Raw genomic sequence first — 19,710 nt, 5'->3', positions numbered from 1 at the left:
AGCAATATTCAAATGAGCAGAGGTTATCTTTATTCGGTGGTGCTGGGTGCATGGGGGATCGCTCCACCAAAGTCATGCGCCCCGAGGGGACTTTTCAGACACCCACCCCCCCCCCCCCCCAATACAGGTTACTCATGTATATTTATTAACTTTCTGGGAAATCGTTTACATATTCATTACAATTCTGGGAATTCATTTAGATATCTCGGCCCTTGCAATGTCCTTGAGGAGTGGGTGTCTGGGGGTCTTCAGGATGAAGATCGGGAGTCTTCCTCCAGTGAACTATTTACTTTCTTGTTTCTGCACAGGCTCTGTTCCTCGATAGATTAATGAGCATGATTTAAAGTCTTTGTCTTGGCCATATTATATACACAACAGAAACTTAGGACCAGATGGCCCTTATAACAAATCCAAGGACCTTGTGTCTAGTACATCCGTGGTGCTGACACTGAGGGTCTTGGTGTATTCATCATGTTGACAATAAGGGTCCTTGAACACCTCCCAACTTTGGATAATTACACAAGCACATCATTTTCTAGAAAAGCAGTATACCATTCATCACTCATTGTACATAGCTCATTATTAATGTCCTTGCACAGTACCCTGTAGTAATTTGACACAGAAATATAGGAGGCACGTGTAGTTTGGAAAGGAGTTTATGTGAACAAAATCACCATTAATAATCTGGAGTAAAATTGTAGGTAAAAAGGATAGAAAAGCTTTATGCTGCATACCCTCAGAAAAAAAGAATGTGTTAATCTTTTATTAATTATTAGGTCACCACAAGCAGTTTGTTGCCAGTCCATTTGACTTTTGGTAGAAAAGAGCTGAAAGACTTGAGTTTCATTTTGCTTCCTGTTTGAAACGGTATAAAAATAAGGGGGTTTATTGTGCTTTTCAAAAAGTACATTCAGATTCTTCACTGGGAAGTGGGTGAATGGATAGATGAATGTGTCTGCTAAATGAGGTGTGAGTTTCAGTTTTGGAAACAAAAATGTATAGCAGAATTGTGGTACTATAAAAATAACTTTGCACTCAAGGGATGTAATGAACCATAAAGACATTACATGCCTCCGAGATTTGTGAGCTCGTTGTTTGGGTTTTTTTTTGTTGATCAAGCTGTAGTACCATCAGGGATCATTGGCTGGCAGGACTCTGTACTGGCAATTACTTTTACAACTCTGTATGTAATTGTTTGAGGTATTGCCTTCTAGATAATAATCTGAGGAATAATTTAAAGAAAGTGTTTGGGTAAGAAAATGCTGTATCAGATTTTGGTCAGCCAACTATTTGTGTTACCATTTTAATCTGAAGAACTGTCAGACTTTGTGGAGAGGAGGGCAAAATGTATTTCAGGACACCTGTACCTAATGAGGACTCTCATGCTTGCACCAGTGCAATGTGTGATTCTTTTAAGCCTGTGAACTGTCTGTGGAAGAACAGTGGCAAGACTCTGATTAGTGTCTTAGCAGGGGGCAGTTTTCTAAATACCTGCAGTTACAGGCTTCCTTCTTTGTAGAAGGGAGTTTAATACATGTTTTTGGTTGACTTACCTAGCAATCTTTTGATAGCTGGTAAAAAGCTCATAATGTATTCCTAGGTCACTGAATGCCTTTGCTTAGTAATGCAGTTTCTTTGCAGTGAAAATGCAAGTAAAGACAGTAAAAAGCTTATTGGTTCCAACTAACACTGTTGAATATTTCTTAATTTGTTTGCAAAGGGAAAGCTAGCAAATTCAAGTATGGACATAAATGTAATACTGTTATGTTGTGTTTTCTCTTCTACATGAAGATCCTTAACTGGAAAAGCTTTAATAAATATAGCTTAAAGAATCCACAGCATATTGTAAGATGCAAGATAAATGAAGGTGGATGAAGGTGAAAAAGTTTCGTGTGGTGTGAATGGCTTGGTGGTCTAAGCTGCTTTTGGAGCTGGAGGTGGAATCCCTAAATAAACATCTGGTTGACAGAATGGCTGTCACATCTGTTTGTGTGACATGATAATGTCACCCTTTTAATACCTGAGCTTACATACTGTGTGTGCAAGGAGTATACAGTTCTGAAGGTCTTGCCTGTCTCTTGACATGTTCTGTATGTGTTAGGATATTGGACTGATGAAGAAGTTCTGCTTTCTACCTCTGCCTTCTCTCCCCCCTCCCAAGGAGATGAATACTTGAAATATACCAGTATTTAGTGCAGCAGTCTAGCTATACTCTGGATAAATTGATTCGATAAGTAATGTAAAAGGTCTTCTCTCTCAGCTTGAACAGAAAGAGAGAACTTTTGTATCCACTTTACTACAAGCCTGCTTCAAGGCTTTTCTTCTTTCAAGAAGAAATTAAACTGTGATTTGATGTTAGTGCAGGAATGTAAATGTGATGGTCCTGGTCCATCATTAGGCAGCACTGGATTTATTTCCTAAAGTGAGCTGGATTGAGTCAGACATGTGAGTTATAAGAGGCAGGCTGGGACTGATTCTCGGGTTACAGGAGAAAATATGCCATCTCAGATGGTCAGCCCATAGTCTTTCCACTTTCCTGCATTAAAATGAAAAAAAAAGAAAGCAACCTTGCTGCTTTGTCATAGTAATGAAGGTCTGCTGAGATAGACCTCTGCACTGTAAGCACTCCCATTTTGTTGCCAGTCTGTTAGATGTTCGGAGAGAAAAAGCTGTGGGTAATACTGTTGGATGGTTGTGGGGCAGTCTCATGCAACAACCTACTCAGACTTACAACATAGGAGTAAGGCCAGTTTGGTGAAGCTGAGTCAGATCTGTCAAAATATCCTAGGGAAGTGAAGCTGATGTGTCTCTGAAGGCTGCTTTTGCACAAAAATGAGTTGTTTCTGTTTAGTTCATTGCTTCAAGTGCTTCAGGGGTTGCATTCATGTTTCAGTTGATTCCTTGTTCTCTTGAGTTAGTCTGGGAGGGGGTGTGCTGCTGGTGAGACCTCAGCTAGGCAAACATAGGGAAATAGCTGAGGTGAGTGTTCACCTTAAACTGGGACGAGGGGTTTTTTCTTGGTCTGTTAGTTCTGTCCTTCAGTGCAGCAAAAGTTGGGATCTTTTCAGGTGTGTGTTTGTGTCTATGCTTGTTTTCTTATCTCAGCCTTGATAAGAAGGGTTGGATGAAGTCAGATACCTGTTGGCTTAGTAGGAGTGATGTATGAATTAAGGACAAAATGAGATGGCACTGAAAGGTGGAACTGTACCAGTGATATGCTGATGGGTGGAAGAAGTTGCATAAAAAAGTCAAGTGTGTGAAGAATATCACATCTGTATCACCTGAGGTGGAATTTACATTTCTCACATTAGTGCTGTCAAGACAAAGGCAAACTAAATTTCTGAGAGTTGTTTTGAAAAGCAGGAAGGTTTGAGATGGTGTGAGTTTTATGTTGTCACTTAAAACGTTTTGGTGAGCACACTTTTCCAGGTATGCTGTGATTGGCTCTTTGGTGCTTCAGTAGTAGGAAGTTTTTAAGTCTTCTGCTTTCATCTGTCTCAAAGTATGTATTTGGTAAAAGTCAGTTATGATGAATAGAAGTATTGCCCATAAAACAGGCAGATGTGAGAGATGAAACAGAAAGAGGGTAGATTTAGATTGGACATAAGGAAGAAATTTTTTTGCAATGAGGGTGGTGAAACACGGGGGTTGGCCAGAGATGTTGTGGATGACTCCTCTCTGGAAGTGTTCAAGGCCAGGTTGACTAGTTGTGGTGAGAATTTATTAAATTGATGACTGCTTATGAAAAATGTCTTTGATTAAGAATTGTTTTACTTGGACAGTGAGCTCAGGGGGCTCAAGGACAATTTTAATGAGCAGGTAGTGTTTGTCCTGAGCCCCCTGAACAAGCAAGATACTAGTAGGACTGTCCAGACAATAAATATTGTGCGTAGCTATGTCATGACGGTAACTGCACCATGCTCAGGCACTGACCAGTGTTCCTGACATGAGGTTCATGAGGCATTAGATAGTGCGCTCCTGTGCTTAGTCTGAACTTGGAAGTTTACATACACTAGGTGTGTGAACTATTCCTGTTTTTCACCGAGTATAGAGGTGGCCAAGCTCCAGGAGCGGGCCAGAAGCCTCGCCAACAGGTGGAGGCACTACATAGGAGTTTTCCCAGTTACCGAGAGACTCCTGGTGCCAGCTGCAACAGGGCTTCCCAGCCAAAGTGTGGGCCTGGATGATGTTAAGGGGGGTGATTGGTGATGCCTCTTTTTCTTAGTCTCAGCACTTTGCAGTGATGATTTGATGCCTGGCTCCTATTGCTCTTTTATTATATTGTGCATAATAACTAGTACTGTTTCCCTTTATCATATTGTATGCTATTTTCCTTTATTATATTGCAATATAATAAATGCATTTATCCTTATATTTGATTTGGAATTAATTTTTGCTTGGTATTCAGTCAGCTAGCTACTGGTCTGGAGTAGATGATCCTTGGAGGTCACTTGCAACCCACACCATTCCATGATTAGTGGCTTCTGTATTAAGTGAATCTGCAGGGAACTTCCATTCTCAGAATGTGGCTCTTTTAGTTGAGAGAAATGAGGTATGTTAATGGAAAACAGGGATGTCGGCTGGAAAAGTTCAGCAGTTTTAACTACATCATGGGAGAGATCCTTGCAGGGAGTGGGTGAATGCTGTTGGTGGCCTTAAGTGTATTTGTGAACTGCTTGGACCAAGGGTGCAGTCAGGGTCTGAAGCAGTGGCTCCCATGCAGAGTCCAATTTAGTCTGCTTGCTGCAGCCAGAGTTGTTTGTAGGTGGAATAGTTAATTTAACAGGCCGTATTTTCTGTCAGTACCGTACTGAGGTTTCTGGGGAAATACTAAATGTGTGGTGGGAGTGGGTAGTGCATGTGACCCTATTATAAGATGAAAAAATGATGAATCTATAGTTGTCTAACACTGGTCCCATTGTTCTTGTACAGTGCAGTAGACATGTATTTTGGCTGAGTTCAAATATATGAAATAGCAAGTGATGTTTGACCTGCTGGCAGATCTCATTTTTCCATTTTAAAACTTTAGTCCAACTTTGATTTCTGGCTAGATATTTTTTGTCTGCTTTGTTGAAGTAATCCCATAGCTATTTTTTGGTTTGATGACAAAAATGCTTATCAATAAATAGTACCATTTATCTTCTGAGCTTTGACAAGGAAAAAGTGACAGCTGTGTAGCTTTCTTCGGACCATTCCAAAGCCATTTGAACCATTTTTTTTTTGAGTAATTTAATTGCTGTAGCGTGTATAAATGCTTTAAATTCCAGTTAATTAATATTTATCAAAAGGATACAAATTGCTTTCTGCAATAAAATAATTTGAATTCCTTTGTCAGTGTTGTGAGTGAACTTGTTTTTAAGTAATACAGGATCGGCCACCTATACACATCTCTTGGTCAAAAAGCATAAGAAGAAAGCTTGAAACTGCACAGATACTGTTATTTTTTTTTATTAACAAGGGGATATTCTGATTAATGGTAAAAGCTGTTTTATGTTGGCAGCATTTTGGGAATGTTTGTCTAGCTCTCCTCATTTATAACTGGGACAAGTCTGAAGTATTAATAATATTCAAGTACTTTAGAATCGGCTTGTTCCATCTTGAAGTATCACTGCAAGAAATAGAGCAGCATTTTAATTAGCTTATGCTGCTCTGGGTTCCAGACATACATTTTAAATGTGCAGGATATTCCACTGTTTTTTTCATTCTGTTCTTTGTTAAAGATGTATAAGTGGGCTATTTTGTTGCTGAAGCTGGCCACTTTCTCTAGCTAGGAGTCTCTTAATTTGAAAAGGGTTGTATTGAATATTAGTTTTCTTCTGAAATGCTAGGATCAACTGGGAAAGTTAATGCACATACCTGGCTCTGGCTAGAGCCAAGATTACTGTTAAAGATTTGATTTGTTTGTAGTAGTACAGTCATGTGTTAATTAAGCTGAAGTAGCTAAATTTGTTAATAGTTACTAGATGCTTTCCATAATACTATTTTAAGCTCTCAAAGTGGTAGGTATTTGTTACCCAAACTTTACGTGTAGGAAAATAGTAACTAAAAGCAGTTGCTCTACTCATCAAATGTGGGACTTGTTTCATTACTGTATTGTGAGTTTATTGTACTCCTCATTGGTGGTACAAGTCCTGCAATGTCTTTTCTCACTTTTTTCCTAGAACGTAGGAGTTGCACAGCATATTTATATTTTCTGCTATGGTTTATCATGCAAATGTCTGTAATGCTTCTGTTGCATCTCAAGGAAGGGGGAGATGGTCCTTCCATTTCTAGCTTACCACCCTTTCCTAGGTGATGTAACTTCTAGACCAGTGAAGGTGATCTTGAAGCAAAAGAATATGTAAAACCGTATTTTTTCCCTCTGCTTTTCTGTTTAGATGATCTGTGAATAACTTGGGTAACAGTCACTGGCATGAACTACACTGTAAAATCTACATCTGGTCTCAGAGTTGACAGAACCCAGGCTATTCCCTTGTTTGCTGAATTTGGAGATGAGGCCAGCATTAGATGTTAGTTGCAGATGGTTTTCTCTTGTGACAGAACTCTACTTTTTGGAAACAGTAAGTTTAAAAAGGTCACCCATTTGGTGTATGGCCTGTCCGTCTCTGGCCAAAGGAAAAGCTTGCACTGACTGATCTGTCTTGACTACTGTCTATAAGTAATTTTCAATTTTCTTATGCTCTTGTCTGTGCGAAAAGGCTTGTGTGGTGTCTTAAGTTTCAACCACGCTGGAAGCTTGTATAGCTAGTGATACAGTGATTGAAAAACTGGTGCATTAGTGTACTGCATTTCCTCAGCCATTGTAGGGTTTTCCCTTATTTCTGGGTGAAATGTCTGGCAGATTACCTTATGTCCCAAATACAGAGTCAGGGTCTTAAAGGAGGAGTAGAGCTATCTGTTACCAGTTTAAGAGCCTTAAATGCTTGCCCCGATAGTATGTGCTTTTAACAGGTGCAGCATGTTTAATGAACAAAGTGGAACATGAGATGAGGGTAGCTGTGTGACTACAGGTGTCTAATATTAATGCAGTGAACATATACTTAACAACAGTGAGGGATGCTGTGCTTCTCTGAGAGGGTGTGGAAGAGCTGTCTCCCATTTTAACTTCCCTTTGATTGATGTACACTGAAGCAGAAGGTCTAATTGCCCACAGTGTCACGTTAAGCAATGGCACAATTTGAAGAATCAATTTCTCCTAATGTTTGTCACTGCTAGGAAGATGCTATCCAACTTCTGCATATAAAGCCCTGTAATGGATATTATTGCCATCATAAGAGTGTTGTCTATAATCCAATAATGTGATATGCATGCAGACCTCTTCAGGGGCTCTTTTCTCCCTGTCCTTCTTACTCACTTATTCTAGAAATGTTATTAAAAGCACCATTTTATTGATTCCTGCCCCTTAGTCATTGCACTGGAAATAACAGTCTAGATTAGTTTGATGTTTTGTGCTGTCCTTCAAAATTTAGATCTCTTGTCACAATTGCTTGGGTTGTTGATCAGTGGGGCATGTATGCTTATCCCTTCCTCTCTTCACACCCCATTGTCAGTGTAATCTCTGCTTTGCCTTTGGTTAAATTTAGGGTGACTACTTTACTTACATCCTGCAAGATGAAGACATGTCATTAGATTTGTTTTAACCAGTGGCCGTTGCCAATTGGGATGGAAACTCCATACCAGTGTTTGCTTGAAGGAAGGTCTGGTTTGTTCTTGTTGATCTTAAAATAGACCAAAAACCTTTATGTACCTTATCTTCTGGATTGCAGTAGCACTTCAAAGGAATTCCTGTACATACTTAAGACTTCTTTTTCTGCCAAGACTAGTGAAAGTCATGCTTTTTCTTCCTGAATGTCAGACGTAGTTTTACAACAACTTTATGCTAACAGCTGTTGTCAGTGGCTCAACATCATCATGCTTTATGAAAGGGCAGTACCTGCACACAGCTGACTGTGCTCATTGTTTGCAGAACTGTTAGAGGTACAGAGCAGGAGTATTTGCTGCATATTTTGAGGTGATACCATCTGTTTGGAGACTGCAGTAAACTAAAATGGAATGTGTTTTATACTGTAGTAAACTTCTGTGATAAGCTTTTTACAGTAAGTCTATGTAAGAGATCTCAATTGTGTAACAATAATTGAACATAGGTGGGAAGCTTTGATATGGAACAGACATTGTCTACTTATATTTTTATTGTATGAGGCTGTATACAGAATCTTGATGTTGGTTATAGCCTTTCACTTGCACTGAAACAAGTAGTTACAGCAAAAACTTAAACCACTGTGTAAATCTGGAATACTTGTGGCACATTAGTAATCAGTCACTTTGAATCAAACTGCTTTTCACTATTTCTTAGTGTAAAATCAGCAGTAGTTCATGAATGTAATGTAGCCAGCAGAAAATGATCTTTTCTTTTTGACTTTCTGTAGTTTTCAGAGTGCGTGGATGCATCCTCACTTCTGTACTTAGACTACACAATGTGTAAGCAGGCAAAGTGGAAGTTGCCAGATCAGGTGTCTTTTCTTTGAAAATCATAGATGTGCTGATTTGATTGTGGTTGATAGCTTGAGGGATTTTGGTTTCCTCTGGCCCATAATAAGTGCATTTCTCATTTGTCTGAATCTTAGGTGGGAGTTACTTCAGAGAATTCATGTGGTCTGGAATATAGACATACTTGCACACCAAAACGATGGGTGTAGCAGCTGGAGGCCAGTTCTTGATGAATAGTTAAAATGGCTTGAGTTATTACTGGGAAAGCTGTTTCAGGTACAGTTAGTGGTAGGATGCTTCACCTGACCAGTCACAGCTCTTCCGGAAGAAAATGAATGCAGATAGAAACTTCAGGGAAAACAGAAGTAATATGAAAATAATAATTAAAAATTTTAAACCCCCAACTTCTTAGCAGATTCTCATGAATCATTCTTGGTCATAAATTTTTTTTCTCATCTGTTGATGAGACTGTTCCTTTGGTATTACTTGACTGTACCAAGTCACGCTTCTGTGTTCTCCTTGGTGTCTGGCAGCACAGCTAAGTAGTCATTCAGGTTTAAGTGGTGACGTGCCAAGTGGACTGTCTTAGTCATCTCTGTGCTGTCCCTTCAAGCCTTTCCAGCTTGTCACCTCTCCCTTTGTGTCAGTTGTTTCTGTCCTGAGTTTTGTGACTTCTATGTTTGTGCATCTTTGTGTTGTTTTTTTTGTTTACACAGTTGTTTGCCTGTCACCCCCATCCCCTTCTGCCATCACTCTGAGGTGCTTTGCCCACATCCTGGGCCCTGCTATACTATATTGCTCTGGCTGGCTGGTTTTGAGAACGTTACCCTGTTGCTTTGGTGTTACTATGTGGAAAATTAACTTAGTGATAGGAAGGGAAGAGTTCTCATCAGGTAGCTTCAGTGGCTGCTGACATTGAAGTTGCTTATAACTTCTAGGGCCATGTAGCTCTGCTCTTCTCTGCAGATGCTTAGCCAGAACCAAGAATGAGGGAATGGGGCTAAGGAGGTTGACATTTATAGAAGAAAGCTTGTAGGTGGCTGTGAGAAACACCTGTAGTACTTCGCAACTAACTTATTTCCTTAGCTCGGGAAAGGTGTTGGAAAAGCTTACATGCAGTATAGCATGTTCTTTGTCAATTTAAAATGTGTAGTAAAGCATCGGATGAAAATGTGTGCCCCCGTGCTCCATTCCCACAGGTGCCCTTCAGTGCCCTGTTCTGGAGTTCAAAGGCAACAGTGGTAGGGCTGCAGTTGTCCATTAGCTGTTTTGGAGTGAGGCTTTGGGAGCAAGTCCTTTAAATTTCTAAGAGCTGTAACGAAGGTAAGCAAACCTTTACTGCACAGTGTAACAGCTTTGACTAAGCAAATGCAGTTCAGATAATGCCCAGAAGCATAGCAGCAACATTAGTAATCTTCTAACTGGCTACAAATAATATTTTTTTTTTCCAGACAGCAGTACAGCACAACAGCAAGATGCTAGTAATAGTGGGACCCGAATAGCTTATCAAATCTGATTAGTCACAAGACACTATTTTAATTGAACCCCCTTTGGAAAGGATGTGACAGAATGTAGCTGGCAGCCTGTTACAGTGTTAGCGTGCAGTGCTTAACAATTCTGTGTGCCAACAGTGCCTTCTGCAGTAATGGTATCTTAATAAGTGAACACTCACAGTACATCAGGAAGAGCTAGTGTGCTATGAACTCACATGCTACCTGAATCTAAAGTGTGACTGACTGGAAATAGTCCATTTCGTGATTAGCTGCCTGTTGATGGGCCTTAGCTAGTTCTGTAGTTAAAATACTGTGTCACATATGGCAGAGGAAGCATTTTTCCCACTGCACCTTGAAGTTAATGCAGGTGCTGGGTGTGCACTGGAATTTTACTACAGGATTTATTATTACATATTACTTATGTGGAGTGTTTTGACACTGAGGGCACATCCAAGGCTTTATGTAGCTCCAGATTGCTATACTTCTGCAAAACTCCCTCCCTGGATGCTAGGCATGCACATCTTTGGTTCTGCAGGATTCACACACGTTGCTATTAATGTCCCTGGAGCAAGTTGATAGTGTCACGGTAACTTAAGTGTTCAGTTACCCAACATCAGTGTGTGGCATGGTAAGCTTAATGTGTTCTTACTATGGCCTGCTGAGAGGGGATATAAATTACTGTCCTAAAAATGATCTGTTTGAATTTCCTTTTCAATGTCCTTCATGTAGGTACAGTCTGGAGTTAGCTGCTTCCGGTAAGTGAGGTAGATACCAATAAACTCCAGTGCCTGTAGATAACTGGTGTTGGATTGAGAAACTTCCTTGTCAGTTAAGTTGCCAAAGGGAGGAGGTTATTGCCTCTCATCAGAAAATCCTGTAGAAAAGGACCACTTGCTTTTCAGTCTGGGATAGTAACTAGAAGAAGAAAAAACTCAGAGAAATTACAGAATGTGTGTACAGAGGGCTTGTCCCTAGCTCAGCTCTGCTGTGATAGTAGTAGATGATTGGTACCTGCAGTATGTGTGTGCACGCAGTGGCTCACAGTCTCCACTGACATACAGAGGACTGACTGGTGAGGTATGTGAAGGCTGTATGATTGTACCTGTGGCCTGGCTTTTTCATTAATAACAAATCAAGTTGGTGTCTAAATTGTTAGGTTCATACAAAGGACCTAGCAATGTAGCAGCCTGTCTGACAGTGTGGTCCAGATCTGAAAGGTGCAGCCTGTTCCATGTGCTGTAGGCTGCACTCTGGTCTCCTCTGTGGTGCTGGGACTAATAACACCCATTCAGCTCTAGCAGTTGACATGCAACTGTACCAGGTGGTCTTGTGGCTTTGCACTTGACAACCTTCCTGAGTTGACAGGCTTGTCACTGTTCCACCTCCTTTTTCTTATGTCTTTGAATCCTCAGTGTTTTGTTCGCTTCTGAGAAGCAATTGCCAGCTAATGGCAAAACCAGTTCTTTGGCTTAGTGGAGTGGTTTTGGACATCGTACCGATGCAGAGAGAGGTGCTGAGAAGAACCTGACAAGCGTTGAGCAGAATGACACACGGAGTCATGCCTGGAGTTCTCAGCATGACTCGTTTCCCTATAGCCTAGCCTCTACTTGCTGTGCTTCGTGAAGTCTGAGAGTTGCACCCAGCTAATCTTCCTTAGAGCTTTGGCTTTATCTGTGTTGAATTCCCACTAGGCAGTAGAGTTGGTTCACCTGTTTCAATATAATCTTGACAGGGACCTTTGCACAGCAAAAGGTGCTTTCCTAAAGGACTTGAAACTGGCTATTCCTGACCTCGGACTGGTCAGCAGCTGTCAGGAGGAGCAGCTAAGCTGTCTCTGCAATCCTCACCTTATGATACCCTTACTTTAACATTTGCAGTTGGAATCTGCAATGGAAACAGTGGGGCTAAGAGTTAGACCTTGATTGAGGAATGATTAGTGTGAGTGTTATATCTGCTCCAAGTTACGCTTTGACAACTGCCTGCTGCTGGTGGGAGCGTACCAGATAACTTCATATTTTTTGAGGAATGGCTGTTGGGCATTTCAGTCTGAGCTGGAGGACTTCAGAAACAAAGGGCAACTCTGATTCTTTGTCTTGCATAATGTCAAAGGTGGACTTTGAAATTCAGTTATTTGAAGAACTATGCTGTGGGGTCTTGAGATAGATCTTGTGATGTACTTGTAATCTAGCAAAAGAACCAGTTAAGTTGTTGAACACAGCATAAGCATCCTGAAGCAGGGTTTTAGCTGACAACTAATCAGACAGCTAGTTCTGTTTTATCAGGACAGGCCTACTCTGTGTTAAAAGCTGGGTGGGCACTTCAGTGTTTGACCTATTGGCCGTGTAGGACTTGCATCCAAATTTTAGAAGTTGCTACTAAAACTGAGAGCAGTGGATGAGGACTTCTGTTAGCATTGTTTTCTTGTGTGTATCCAAAAATAACTTCCTAATGGTACCATTTATTGTATACCTGTATTGTTATCTGTGCGTTACCCAGTGTGTCTGACAAGTGCCATGCGGGCTAACTGACTGCGTATCCAATATGATAGTATCGCTTTTTAGAGCAGCAGGGATTAATATGAAGAGGATCAGTGTGGTATTTCCTTAATGCCAGGGGAGGCAGGGTATGCTCCATGGGGCTGGGATGGAGTGGCCTCTCAGCACTGTGATCTGGAACTGTCAGCCTTCCAGATCAACCTGGATCTTGGCTATTTGGTTTTTCCTTCTTCCTTTTGCCATTTGGATTGTCAGACCCTGGCCTAAATTCGTCTGCTTAGTCAATTCTCAATGCTGTAGAAGAAGTTTGATTATCTGGGGAACAGGATAAACAGCAAGTGTCTGCAGCATGTCCCATAATCTAGAGATAAGACTTGGTATAACTGCATAGACTTATGCTGTGCTACATGTATAAAGTTGTTAAAGCTGTTATAAAATGTTTTTCAGGTTCTAAATGGCTTCTAAGAAGTTGGGTGCTGACTCGCACGGTAAGTGAAATTTGGCATCCTTGTCTTTTCAACAGGATGAATCCTGTTACTGCTGCTGCCTAATGTCCCAGCCCAGACAGTCCATAAAGATTAATCTTTTTAGCCCCTGAGTAGGTTTTTTTTTTTGTTACGAATGAAGTGCCTTGGCTTCTTTCTGGCGTAGTTGCTTGCTGATGCTGTCCCTGTTTTCTGGTTAAACTGAAATTCAGACTGTGACTGTTTCCCACTCCTTTATGGCAGAATAATACTTTCTGCTTCCCCCTTCAAAATCAAAGCTGAACTGCAGTTGTGATACCGATCTGATGTTTGCTGAAGTGGACAAAAGATCTGTAGCTTCTTTCTGTGGAAGTCACATGAAAAGTTCAATTGAAAGTGAAACTTTTAATATATCATTGATTTATGCTTGCTTTTTGCTCAGCAGTGATTATTTTTTTTCCCCTAAATTGGACTAATCTGGTTCAGCAGGCAAGTGAAGAAGAGAGTTATCTTCTGCACTTGAGATGCATAGTGTCATGCAGATGTTCGGTATAATAAAAAATTATTTGCCTGTATACGTGTTTCTCTTTTAGCAAGTGGGGCGTAATGTGAAAGGGTTAGTTATTTCTGTGGAACTTCACATACAACAAACTGAACTTCAGTGTAGCTTATTCGAATCAGTAGTCACTCAGGGCAGTAGTGGGAGGTTAATGTGAAATTTCTAACATTATTTTTCATGCTATAGAAACTTCTGCTTTTAGAAACTCAGCCTTTTGATCTTCATGGTTAATCTTCCAGATAAGAGGGTCTCGAGGAATTTAGTTTTACCTTGGGCTTTTTATTCAGTCTTGCAAGTGTAAAGTTGAAGTACACAGTAAGAAATGCCTCACTTAAATACATGGTTAAGGATTAATAAAAATGGCTTATCAAAACTTAAATTTTAGATCAGGCGTCCTCAAACTGTTTAAACAGGGGGCTGGTGCGTGGATGAAGTGGCAGGGAGTCATCTGCGGCTGCTTGGTTTCCCCCCCCAGCCCCCGGCGGGGGGATCTGTACATACCAGGGGCTGGATTGAGGACCCTGGGGGGCCGTATCTGGCCTGCGGGCTGTAGTTTGAGGATCCCTGGTTTAGAGGGTCTCCTTTGCTGTGGCCCAGTGATCCTGCTGCAAGACAGTTTATTATATAGCTGCCAGTTCTTCAGCAGTTGCTCTTGTATCTGTGAATGGTCTCCATGAACATTGTGAACTGCTTGTCTTTTCAGTTTGTTTTTATTTCTCTTCTGCTTCCTAAACCAGACTAGCTTGGAGCTAGAATTCAATCTGTCTTAAATATTTCTCAAAACAGTATAGTGTGGTGGAACATGCTCCTGGCTTCAGAATCACAAAGTCAAAACCAATGGTACTGTAAGCTGGCTGGTTAACTTGTCTACCCTTTTGGATATCCTCTGTTCCTAACGACACCAGCGATACTGTCACAGTACTGTTCCTGAGGAGTAGTAGAGAAACTTCCTTGGCTTATTATGTCTTAAGAAGTCCGCAGGGCAATTGTTTCAGTCTTCTCCAGGGTCGTTAAGGATTAATCCCAATAAGTGAATTCTGGCTTACTGTAAAGCATTTAGCCCAACAGCTGCTTTCAGCTCAGTGGCTCTGGCAGACTGATGGAACTGGTCAACACAGTTGATGCATTGTTGGAAGAAGGGTTCGCCAGAGTCAAGAAGTCGCTCAATAAGAGTTATGCATCTTGCTCAACTTTATTAGTTTCTAACACTACTTACATAGAACCGATACACATGCATATTCGTAAAGCAGAAGTAAAATTGGTTAGTAGTCTCTAAACGCGCGCGGTTCTCACACCCCTAATTATCATGACTAAAATAAGCGTTCTATCCATGTAGCTAATTGAGTTGCTGTGCTTCAGCCTTGTAGTTTGTTACTCCCTATTTTCCCATACCGGTCCCCATCTTTCTTGGCCCTGCACCTGCTTTCCCAGCAGCTGCAGCTTGTTACAGCCACGGCCTGTTGGCACAACATATTACTTGGTCTCGGGATTGAAGAATAGCTCAAGGCTACCTTTCTTGTTAACTTCAGCACAGCAACTTCAGCACAATTCTGATTACAGGCCTATTCTAATACCAGGCCTGGATTGTGCAGATCTTCTAAAGCTGTGCTTCTGCAGCCATTCTTCTGCAATGCATCTCTTGTACTTACTGTTGAGCAGCTTATTAGAGGTTTGAGGACCATTGTTGAATCACAGAGTGGTTGAGGTTTGAAGGGACCTCTGGAGATCATCAAGTCCAAACCCCCTGCTCAAGCAGAGCCACCTAGTGCAGGTTGCTCAGGACCATGTTGAGATGGAGGTGAAGATAGGAACATAAGGTATGGGTGGAGAGAAAGGAACCCTTTTCCTCTCTTGAAGGGTATTCTTAGCATATGCCTGTAACTATGCCTGTGTAACTTCAGATGCACTCCTGTCATTTAAATAATTTAAAATTGAAGCTTAAATTCAAGTAAGTATTGTAATCAAGTAAATATCAAGAAATGCAGCTCTCATCTGTTGCACAAACAGCTTGGGTTATGCCAGGTGCAGTATGTTAATATTGCTGTTCTGTCATCACTTTGAAACTTGAAAGCTTTTAACTCCAATTTCTGAAAATTATGTAAGTGTCATTTGTGTGACCACAAAAACTAAGCTCCACTTGGTTTCACAACTGTTTCCTATTCATAACTGGTTTTATATGATGTTCCCATTTTGCTGCCACACTGGAGAACACTTCTATGAGTTGGCCAGTGATTTCTGCATTACACTAAAAAGTAGAGAAATCTTACTCTTATAGTAGTTCCTTGGGCCAGGAATATTATATATTGTGCAGTGTCAGAGATCAGACTGACTGTTAGTTTTGCCAGGGCTATTCTCAGAACTTCCTCAGTATGCTTTTAACTGCTAAAAGGATGAAATGGCTAACGGCTACATTAAGTAACAGTTCAGAAAAACCTTTAATTGCTTCACTTCAGGATGTGACTATTGAAACAGTGGTTTGCATATCTTCTCTATGTAGGTTTTGCTTATTGCCTTAAAATTTGCCATTCAAAACAATTTGCATCCTTACCCGTCAACAAGTTCAGTCAGAAGGTTTATCCATTTACATAAAGAAAAGGGTTCTTGGCCTTCAGGTTCAGATTTTGACTTCACTAGGCTAGTACTGTTCTGATTGAGCTGGGATGTTGTGTGCAATCAGTGTTTTGCCTCAGAAAGACTTCACCAACAAATGTCCTAAACCAGTTACTGTGTTTCTTAATGTGTGCTTGCAGGTTTAGTAGAAGAATTACACTCAAGGTGAGATTATAGCAGAGGTCATGATTAAAAAATTAGTATACTGAGAAGAACTCTAGAAGGCTTTTATTCTACTTATTTATTTTACTCTAGTGTCTGAGGCTAAACTGGCAGCTGTCAGTGCAGCCCATCTAGTCTAGGTGTGTTTAGATTTATTTTTTTTACTGTACCAAAACAGAGTGTTGCTGTGTGAATACCACAATGTGTGCTTGTACCTTCTGTGGCAAAGGTGGCAGCTGCGCAAGCAGAGGTGTCTACCACTTACTGTGTCAATAGGTTTAATAGGACAAGTACCTGCATACTGAGCCATTTGGGCTGTGAGATCAGTGCAGAGAGGTAATCCTCCTTTGCTTGGATTGTCCCGCTTAGAGCCGGTAGGACTAAGCAGCACGTAGTAGCCGCAGTCACACCAGGCTGAAGAGTCAGGAGATCCAGTTTCTCTCACCTGGCCCTAATTATTTATCGCTCTCAGCCCAAAGGCTACCACAGTTGCTCTTTCTGCATAAGCAAACACACTGGCAAATCCAGGTTCTCACTGCCAGCTCAAATACAATTTGGATGCTGTGGTGCTAGTGGCCAGTGAGGTGCCATCTGGAAGCTGTGCTGTGTAATACTTGAATGTGTGCTTTTTGATAAGATTCAGTGAAGATACTGTTATCTTCTGGCTGGACCATTTTTTCATCCTGGTGGTACAGGTGAGATGTAGGTTATTCATCCTGATGGTTTCAAAGGTGGAAGAAATACCACCTGTGTCCTAACAGGACTCTGCAACCAGCCAGTGTGGTACATAGCATGAGAGCTCAAGTGATGACAACACATAAACATTTAACTCCAAATTAACAGGGTGTTCCTGTTCTCAAAAGCTGCTCATCCTTTTGGAGCCTGTGGCTGCCTTGTTGTAGATGAGTCAACAGTGGAGGAACACAAACAATACTTAAACTGTCATCTGAGTACGAAAATGGGTCAGATAAAAGGCAAATCACAGCTCACTGAGCAAGAGGTTAGTTGAAGTGTCTTAGATGTTGCCATTCATGTCTTTTTGGATCCGCAACACTCAAAGCGAAGTTACTAATGAGTGCTAGAGGAGCACTTCAGATTGTTATACATGGCCAGAAACCTGGCCTGTAGCTTAGGCCAGTGATCCCTTTCAGTTAATTGAAAAACTCTGTGTAGTTTATATTGTGGGTCTTCTAATACTACTTCACAGCAGCTCAAGGAAAGCAAACCTGTAGTCTGTCTTCTTGGAGGTGATTGAGCTCTTAAGTGATTCTGCCGTGTGAGTTTGCAGGATGCCTGCAGCGTTTTGTCCTAAAACACTTTTTAAATACCATGTCTAAGTGATAGATATAAAGGACAAATGGAGGACAATGAAAAGGTCTGAGGCCTCTCGTTACAGTGATCACAAATTGGACGGCTGTTTAAGTTAATAGCCTTGTTTTAAAAATCAGAATTGCTATGCTAAATAGTCTTTAGCTATTTTGCTGTGTTTTGGTTAAAGTGGAACACCTAGACTTTGGGCCACTTTACCATTGTGACCCATTCTGTCCAAATGTTCATTCCTACTTCCTAAAATTCAAATGCCATGGTTTCTAGTTTGCCGTAGCTGCTCTGAAGCTGGGCCGTTTTAAATCCTGCTTTGAATATGACGAAAAAGTGATGAATCTTTTTATTGAGACAGAATACAGTGTTCAGCTTCCAGTTGTGTAGGCATAGTCTTGTCACAAGGGAAGCTAAGACGTTGGGTATATTTGCTTCAAAATCTGTTAAGTTGTTGAATTGTTATGTGGCGTAAACTAGTTACAGGCTAGAACGTTAACACACACACACACAACAAAACAAAAACAACAAACCAAAAAAATACCCAAAAACCCAAAACCAGACAAAAAAACCCAACCAACCCAAGCATCAAAACAAAAACCTGAGGCAATAAAGTCCAAATAGATCCGGTGTGTTTCTGATTAAGCAATATCCTTTGTATTTGAGTCACCTAGTGTAGTTGGGGCAGCAGAGGGAAAAGTATTTGCCTTATTTGAATGCATTAAGCTCGTAAGGTTTTTTGATACAATTTCTGCTTTTGATCTTAGGGCCTTTCAGTTATCTTGATGATGTCCCATTTAAGATAGGAGACAAATTCAAAACCCCAGCGAAGGTTGGATTACCCATTGGTTTCTGCCTGCCTGATTCTTCTCAGCTTGTCAGAGGAGCCCAGGTAAGTGATGTTTTGCCTTTCTGCGCTCTTCACCCCCCCACGCCCTTGGCCCCCAACATGTGGTGGTGTAAATTGCACATAGTTACATTTTGCAAATATTCAACTGTTAGTCTTGTCAGTCCTGTAGTGCCATTTAGTATGCCAGGCAGTAGATGTAGAAGATCTGTTAGAAAGTATAGAAAGATAAAAATACAGTAGACCATGCAAAAACCTTTTACTTCTTACTACTTTAACATTTATTTTAGTGTATTAGGCTTTTTATCTGCTTCAAGAAAGCACTATGTTTTTGTGTATAGTTGCAGGTCTAAACATTACCCTGACTAAATTTGAGTAGCATTTTTGAGAGGAAAAATGCTAAGAACTGATACACCCATGCTACGGCATATTTTCAGAATCTTGTTTGATGTTAACAGGTGTTTCTGCAAGCATATTTTATGGGTTCTCATAATAGCGTGATGAAGAAATAAATTTCCCGTTCTTGTTTTCTCTGTGGTTCTGGGTGGGAATTATTTTCCAGCTGTAGGGCAGACAGGTTACAGCTTGGTCTAGATAGCTTCCAGGTCTTTGAGGAGCGTGTCTCTGTTACCTTAAACTCTTTGTAGCATAAAATCAATTGATTTAGCTTAACTGTTGAAAAATCTAATCCACAAATGCAGGGTGAAACAGGAAGTCCAATTGAACTGTGTCCCAACTGATAATTGTTTTCATGTTAGCCATGACAGGTTGCTGTAGATGGTTCTGCCTTTTCCTTCCCCGCCCTGCCCTGTATATTACGCTATTATGCCACGTCATGTCGTCTTCATTATAACCTTTAAATGATTACCTGATTGTCCTAATACACACATTTTCACCCAGTTAAGTTGGTGTGAAAGAGCTAAGGGAGGCAGTCTGAGCAGCCTGGACCTCTTGGAGTCTTAGAGCTAAGGGAAGGGGGAACTCTTAGTACAGCTGAGACAACAGGTCTCCAGATCTCACTGGAGCCTGCTATAGGATGGGATGTGGTGCAACAAATAAGTCCCAGAAAAGCCTATTAGAAGCCTAGCAAGCCTTGCTGGCTTTTTTCTCTTTAGAGCTAGGAATTTGTATGACCTAGCAGTCCCATGGCAAGAGTACTCTGTTTGGTTGTGTTCCATTATCCTGGGAAGGATGTCTTGTGACTTCTTGTGAGTTGCAGGTAGGTACACCCTGGACTTAGCTTGTAGGCTGTGTTCTCTGATTATTTTTTTTTTGT

The 19,710-nt window shown here is 40.9% G+C and overlaps 1 protein-coding gene across 5 annotated transcripts in view; it reads left to right on the top strand.

Annotated features, from left to right (window-relative positions):
• The window catches only part of UBAP1 (ubiquitin associated protein 1), a 37,577-nt gene that overhangs the window by 5,742 nt on the left and 12,125 nt on the right, over positions 1-19,710 (top strand). For all 5 annotated transcript variants that reach the window (XM_056323891.1, XM_056323893.1, XM_056323894.1 and 2 more), the window contains exons 2-3: positions 12,923-12,963; positions 18,355-18,479. In XM_056323891.1, coding sequence (XP_056179866.1) covers positions 12,930-12,963; positions 18,355-18,479 — 159 coding nt within the window. In that variant the 5' untranslated portion in view covers positions 12,923-12,929. The remainder of the gene's footprint in view (positions 1-12,922; positions 12,964-18,354; positions 18,480-19,710) is intronic.

Source organism: Falco biarmicus, chromosome Z (assembly GCF_023638135.1).
Source record: "Falco biarmicus isolate bFalBia1 chromosome Z, bFalBia1.pri, whole genome shotgun sequence".
Lineage (NCBI taxonomy): Eukaryota > Metazoa > Chordata > Aves > Falconiformes > Falconidae > Falco > Falco biarmicus.
The sequence above is the reverse complement of the archived record's forward strand: the minus strand, read 5'-3'. Positions and strand labels throughout refer to the sequence as shown.